Source organism: Pseudopodoces humilis, chromosome 3 (assembly GCF_049639895.1).
Source record: "Pseudopodoces humilis isolate 2021_Gansu_Grassland_sample_001 chromosome 3, ASM4963989v1, whole genome shotgun sequence".
In the NCBI taxonomy this organism is placed as follows: domain Eukaryota; kingdom Metazoa; phylum Chordata; class Aves; order Passeriformes; family Paridae; genus Pseudopodoces; species Pseudopodoces humilis.
The window spans coordinates 97294386-97301717 of NC_142202.1; the positions used below are offsets into that span (position 1 = coordinate 97294386).

At 51.9% G+C, this 7332-nt stretch overlaps 1 protein-coding gene across 1 annotated transcript; it reads left to right on the forward strand.

Moving 5' to 3' along the window:
- Positions 1-4059: 4059 nt before the first annotated feature.
- SOX11 (SRY-box transcription factor 11) lies at positions 4060-6848 on the forward strand. Its single transcript, XM_005521883.2, has one exon. It carries the CDS (start codon positions 4102-4104, stop codon positions 5311-5313), a length of 1212 nt encoding a protein of 403 aa, XP_005521940.1. The 5' UTR covers positions 4060-4101; the 3' UTR covers positions 5314-6848.
- The last annotated feature ends 484 nt before the right edge of the window (positions 6849-7332 follow it).

Below are 7332 nucleotides of genomic sequence, written 5' to 3' on the forward strand. Positions count from 1 at the left end.
CCAGGCAAAAATCTGCAGCACAATTCAGAGCAAGTAAGAAATAAATAGCCAAAAGAACACTGTACTCATAGTACTATTTATCATCAGAGTTAGCATAGTAAAAATCTCGGCTTTCAGTTTACTCAAATTTAACAGAGAGAGCAGGCACTCTAAGGAGAGGGAATATCCTCCACTTTTCTAAAACACTCTTTCTTGAGCAACGAACCTTTTTTTGCTCATATTTAATTTCTGTGTGGCAGTCAAAATCTTGTAAGGACTGCCTAAGGTCAGTCTCTTAAAAACATGCCTCGCTTCACCTTTCTAAGTACTGATGGGGGTGGATGGAGGCATGCTGGGTCCCATGCAGAGGGCTTATATTTCTGCAAGCAGCATTCCCTGCTGGCTTCAGGCCTTTGGAGGCATCTCACAGCTTCAGACACCTCAGTGCTTCCACTGCCATTCTCATGTTGCAGGTGACTCAGAGTAACACACCCCCCGAGCTAGAGCACTGGGATACCCAGTGTAGATTGAGACCCACAAAAACAGACTCCATCCAAGGGGTAAAGTGAATCCTTTAGTGAATCTGTTTAGTGAATCCTGTTTTACCTGCTCTTTTTCCCACTTTCTGGGGTAGCCCAGCCTCCTATTGACCTAGATAATGGGAAGATGATTATTCATTTGAATTTCAAAAGAACCAGTAGTGGGCTGTTAGCTCTAACTGCTGCACTCTAATAGAAATATACATGCACACATACAATTATTGAACTGCTTTTAGAACATAAAATTATTTAATTTTAACAGTAATATCTACTTATTCATGCACATATTTAAATCAGATTTCTAAAATCCCCGAGATTTTTTGTTTTATAGAGTGTGGCTATTATTTATCAGTCTGTTTTCAGATTTATTATCTTCCTAGAACTACCCTTAAAACACAACAAAAACCAACCAAAACATAACATGAACATGCATGAGAAAACAGTAATGCTGTTTATATTTAAAAAGATCATATTTGAGGAAAAATTGAAATGCTGCCAAGACGCTCATAAAATGAGATAACACAAAAACAGAAAAATGGAATTTATGAAAATTACGTGATGCCCATAGTATTAATATGCATCTTCAAATGAAGACATGGACACATATGAAGGAGTGGAAATATCCCAGAAGACTGGTGTAATGACAGAGGATTCAAATTGCACCAAAGCTTTATTAAAAATGATCCCTCCTGATCTTAATGTGTTAAATGTCAGATTCTGTCACCCTGGTGTATGGAGTCCCAGTCATATCAATATTGATTATACGGCTTCCATTGCAATTGAGTGAAAATTTTCCAAAACAGTTCATGGCTTTTGTAATACAATTTAAAAAAAAAAAATTGCAGTACTTTGTGAAAATGCATTGATTTGTTTCACTTCACAGGAAATAAAGATTCAATTTTCATCAGCTTGAGTTTTATGTGACTATATGACATAATGAAATCTCCCATAAATGCCAACAACAAATTAAAACATTTTGACACTTTTCATTTTTCAAAATTACAACATTATTTCTATCTGGATTCCAAATGCATGTAAAACCTGGAGAATCTCTCACTAGGTATCTGAATACTGGCACTTACAAAAGAATACTAAGGAATAGGGTTAGGTGAGACATTGGTATTCTGCTGTCATCCTAGTAAAGGTCCCAGCAGCATCAAAGCTGCCTTTCCCCGAGGCAGTCAGGCACCTACACACTCCCGAGACTCCTGTCCACATCAGCGCTACAAGAAACATACTCTCATTTTTTACACAATCCTGGTGACACAGAAGGCTCTACAGTGTGCCCAGTCTGAGCAAATCCTCACCCGGATGGAGCAGGAAGTGCCAAACTCATAGTCAGTCCTCTTGGAAGGAATGCCCTGTCCTGCCAGCAGCCCTCCCCGGACAGACCACAGCTGACCACAGCTGCGACAGGAACTCAGGCACTCCCTCCCAGAGGTACTGCACCCTCTTCTCATGTGGTTTCGCTAAATTTTAACATTTTATGACAGGTTGAGAAGCCTGCCAGTCAAATTTTCCATTTTATCTCCTGTTTCTTAAAGGATAGACGTTATTATGGAGCTACATGGTACCACGAAATGTAGTCCGAGGGACAGACAGAGGTGGCAACAAGCCTCAGAGCAGAAATCATGGCTGGGGGAAGTCATGGAGAGGCAGAGCACTATTTTTCAAAATCCATCTTCACAATGAAGTAACTGAACTTTCTTCAGCTATGCCCTTTTCCTTCTCTCTACTCTGTGCACGCAGCTGGGGTCAGGAAAGGAAAGTGACATAACACTGCAGATCTGCCTTAAATGCATCCTTCAAACTCCACCTGACTCCTGACAAGTGCAGCTGAGACCTGGTAGCCCTGACCTATTCATACATCTAGAAGTGACGTTTTTGCTTTTTTTTGTTCCTGTAACAGCACTAGCCACCCTGCAGCCCTATGATATCAGAGTCGCATCATCCAAACACAGTAATTTTGCTGTAGTGTGAGGAAAATGAACCACTGGGATAATTAGAGGATGATGTACCAGAGGACCTACTGCCCCATTAGCACCAGTTCATAGGATGTGCTCTGGCAGAGGAGAGGCTGTAATCACTCCTCTCGCTGCCATTATTATGTCCGTATAGAGCCAGCAGCCATCACAAACTTATCAAACTTTTTCTAATAACTGCAAACGGTGGCTGGAAAAGCACAAAGGAACCCAAAAAACACTATGCGAACTCATTTCCAGCATACATTTTGCAACTAAAATGACCACAGGTGCATAGCACGCTGTCACCTTTTGGATTTGAGACATTCTGCGATAAAATCAAACATGGGGTTATCCGGATAGGTGGATCCGCTACAGCGTCCTGAATAACTTTCTGCTTCCGAGAAAACAAACACACAAACAAGCAAACAGAAAATCAGCACTGTTCGATGCTTTCTGTGTATTTTCACGCTGTACTTTGAGGAAGGCGCCCTTATCCTCTGCCTACACCACGCGGTAAGCGCTCCAGGAGGGTGCGACGATTCTCACGTCCCTGCTGCGGACAGCCCGGGCCTCCCGGGGGACAAGGGGACCTCCCCCGCCCCGGGCACCGCCGACCACCAGGCCGGGGCCGCCGAGGCACCCTCCGCATCCGCGGGGGACCGGGAGCGCACCAGGCTCTAGCCTGCATTCTCCCAGCCCCGTTCTCTGCCGACCAGACACCGAAGCAAGCCCTGGGAGGACAGGGAACCGAGGTGCCTGGAGCGCTCCTCCAGGGAGCAGCCCCGCCGCGGAGGCGAAGGAGGCCATGTGCGGAGCGCGGAGGCCGCCGTGCCCGCTGAGATCCGCCCGCTCCCCGCGGCGGGGCGGCTCCGGGCCCGGCCGTGCCGCCACAGGAGCGGAGGCCGCGCCGCTGCGGCGGCCGCGGAGCGCCAGCGCCCCCTGCCGCCCGCCCCGAGCCACGCGGGGCTCGGCGGCCTCCGGAGAAAGCGAGTCACGGGGGAGCCGCCGCCGCCCCGCACTGCACCGCTCCGCACCGCACCGCTACACGCCCGGCTGCGGGGGCCAGCGGGCGAAGCCCCCCACGACCGGCACTGCCGGTCCCCGGGCGGAGGGCCGCGCCACGCCGGGCCGGACCCGCCAAGAGTCGTGGAGCGCCGGCGGCGCCCCCGCCCGCGGCCGCCCCCCGCGCGGGGGTGTGTCCGCGCCGCGCGCGGTGGGCGTGGCGGCGGGCGGCACCGAGCGGCGCCATTGGCCGGCGGCGGCAGTGATGTCACCCATATGAGGCGCTGATAACGCGCGGGGCACGGAGCCGGGAGTTGCGCAGAACGGGCAGCGCGCGCAGGGCGGGCGGCGGCGCGAGGCCGGGGACGGGCACAGCGCGCGCCCAGCGCACCAGCCCAGCCGCGCCCGACCCGGCCCGGCCCCACCGCCGGCGCTGCGGTGCGGGCGGCACAGCCACCGCGCCCGCCCGGCCCCGTCCGCGGGCTCCGCCTCGCCGCGCGGCGCACGGAGGAACTCGGCGCGGCTCGTAGCAGGGGCAAGGTGCGGCGGTGGGAGGGGGCGGCGGCGGAGCGGCTTTGTTGGCTCTGAGGGGAGCGGCGCCTCGGCGAGAGCCCACCATGGTGCAGCAGGCGGAGAGTACGGAGGCGGAGAGCAACCTGCCTCGGGAAGCGATGGACACCGAAGAGGGCGAGTTCATGGCTTGCAGCCCCGTCGCTTTAGACGAGAGCGACCCGGACTGGTGCAAAACGGCGTCGGGGCACATAAAGAGACCGATGAACGCGTTCATGGTGTGGTCCAAGATCGAGCGGAGAAAAATCATGGAGCAGTCCCCGGACATGCACAACGCGGAGATCTCCAAGCGCCTGGGCAAGCGGTGGAAAATGCTGAAGGACAGCGAGAAGATCCCTTTCATCCGGGAGGCTGAGAGGCTGCGGCTCAAGCACATGGCTGATTACCCCGACTACAAGTACCGTCCCAGGAAAAAGCCCAAAATGGACCCGTCGGCCAAGCCCAACGCCAGCCAAAGTCCCGAGAAAAACGCGCCCGCCAGCAGCGGCGGCAGCAAGAGCGCCAAGAGCTCCAGCAAGAAGTGCAGCAAGCTGAAAGCCTCCTCCGGCTCCTCGCCCCCCAAGCCGGGAGCCAAAACCGCCCACCACGGGGACTACGCGGGAGACGAGTACGTCTTCGGCACTCTGAAAGTGAGCAGCAAGACGGTCAAGTGCGTCTTTATGGACGAGGAGGAGGATGAGGAGGAGGACGAGGACGAGCTGCAGCTGCGGATCAAGCAAGAGGCGGAGGAGGAGGATGAGGACGAGGAGCCGGGGCCGCAGCAGCTGCGGCGGTACAACGTGGCCAAAGTGCCGGCCAGCCCCACCTTGAGCTCCTCGGCGGAGTCCACCGAGGGGGCCAGCCTGTACGAGGAGGTGCGGGGCGGCGCCGCGGCGGCGGGCGGCGGCAGCAGACTCTACTACAGCTTCAAGAACATCACCAAGCAGGGCCCGCCGCCACCGCAGCAGCCGCCCGGCCTCTCCCCGGCCTCCTCCCGGTCCATTTCCACCTCGTCGGCCGGTAGCGAGGAGGCGGACGACCTGCTCTTCGACCTCAGCCTCAACTTCTCCCAGCACGGCCACGCCGCCGCCGAGCTGGGGGCGGGCGCCGCCGCCGGCAACCTCTCCCTCTCGCTGGTGGACAAGGACCTGGACTCCTTCAGCGAGGGCAGCCTCGGCTCCCACTTCGAATTCCCCGACTACTGTACCCCGGAGCTGAGCGAGATGATCGCGGGCGACTGGCTGGAAGCGAACTTCTCCGACCTGGTGTTCACGTACTGAGCGGGGGCGGCGGCCAGGGCGGGCGGCGAGAGCGGCGGAGCTGGAGCTGCGCGACGCCGGCGACGATGATGATGATCATGATAATGATTAAAAAAATAAGTCTTGTTTTCTTTAAAAAAAAAAAATCTCGAAGTTAGTTCCGAGCCCGGGAGTTGTGATTTTATTTTTTTTTTTTGTGTTTTTTTTATTTTTATTACGTTTGGTGATCACAACAACAACAGCAAAGGCAAATGGGACTGGGGGAAAAATGATACAGAAGGCGCTGTTTGAAGCTTGTCGGTCTCTGATTGAAGTCTGGAAGATGGTCTGCAAAGAAGTCTTTTGGCAGCACAACTGTTACTCAAGGGGGTTTGTGGATTTTTTATTTCTTTTTTTCCCGTGAGAGATCTTAACGAACTGTTATGATTTTTTATTTTTATTTTTTTTTTCCGAAAGGGACCATTGCAACTTTTTTTGGAGGGAGAAAACTGATGTCTTCTATGCATCCGATTCTTAACAAAGCTGCAGGGAGCTTGAAAAAATGCAGACTGTACAAACGCTTACAAATAACTGAACTGACTTAAGATCAGAGTTTACTTTTCAGATCAAATTGTTTATGGTTTTACAAATGTGATTTCTACTTGCCAACTTTTTTTTTTTTTGTAACTTGTTCCCTTATACCTCCTTGATTGAATACCAGACAGCCTAGACCTCAGTACAAAAAGGTATTGAAACATTTTTGATACATAACAGACCTCAGTCTTTTTTAAAAATTAATATATTTTCAGGCGTATTTTTGTACAGTGAAAAGGGAACATTCTTGCTGTGTTTTTTCAGTAAGACTTTTCAGGCACTTCTTCCCTTTTATTTTCTTTGTTTTTCTCTGTTTTTAGCATGCAAGTTTGTTGGTACGTTACGTCCTGGTTTTAAAAGGATTAAAATTTTAAAAAATAATCCTTGCATCTAAAGGCCTTGTGGTTTAAAAAAAAAGAAAAGAAACAAACACTTTTTTTGTACAGCTATAGTTCAGATTTGTTCAATATTTGTAGGTAAAGATTTATTGAAAATGGTGATATAGACCTCAGAGCTGTTATCTTAGTTTAAAAGATTGTATATGTACTGTACTATAGTAGGATTTTATGTATCTCATACGCTGTGATATGTGGATGGGGCCCCAGATGGAAGGTATGAAACTGGATTCTCGATTTTAGCAAAAAAAAAAAAAAAAGAAAAAAGGCACATAGTTTAAAAAGTTTCTCATGTTGTGCAATATAATCTAAAGTACAGACCATCTGCATATTTTGTAGCAAATGATGGCAAAAGCAGACTTGTGCACTGTCAACATCATAGCCTGTTTTTTTTTTTTTTTTTAAATGCTGAAAGTCTGTATCTTTACAATTTTAATAAATCAGCTGGAACTGATAGAAACTCGTATCGCAATTAGTGTCTGTAGCAGTAACGCTGGAGATGCCGTGTTGTCACCCCTCGCCCGCGGAGGAGCGGTAGCTGTAGGCTGTTGTGCATGATCAGAGGAGGAGAGTCAGGGCTGCTTCTTTTCCCTTTTTTTCCCTCCTCTCGTGCTTTTTTCCCACCGGCTTTGCTCCGCGGGGCCGGGGTTTGCTCGCTGCTGGCTGCTCCGGGCAGTGGCAGGCTGGCTCGCCCCGGGTATTTTCGGCTCTGCCGCCTTCCCCCCGCTCCCGGGGGCGGGCCCCGGGCCCCGCAGCCGCTCTCCGGGGCGGGGGGCTCCGGGCGGGGGACGCGGCGGGGCCGGGTGCCGCGCTCAGCAATGCCGGGAAGGCGACTCGCCCCCTCTGCATGCTCCCGGGCTTCCCAGCGCTGGGCTTTTTCCTCCCCCTCTCCCGTTTCTGATGAATAGCCTGGGCCAGACTCGAGGTGGAGATGCTGAGGGTAGCGGTGCTGCATCTCCTCCGCCCCGGGCAGCGCTCGGCCCGCCGGGGTGGCCCCGGCCTCTCGGGCAGGCAGGGCAGGGGAAGGGGCTGCGAGCTTCGGCTGTAGGTAAGCAGACTTTGTCAGTGTGCT

Coding starts and splice junctions, on each gene's coding strand:
- SOX11 (XM_005521883.2), top strand. CDS start 4,102: ATGGTGCAGCAGGCGGAGAGTACGGAGGCGGAGAGCAACCTGCCTCGG.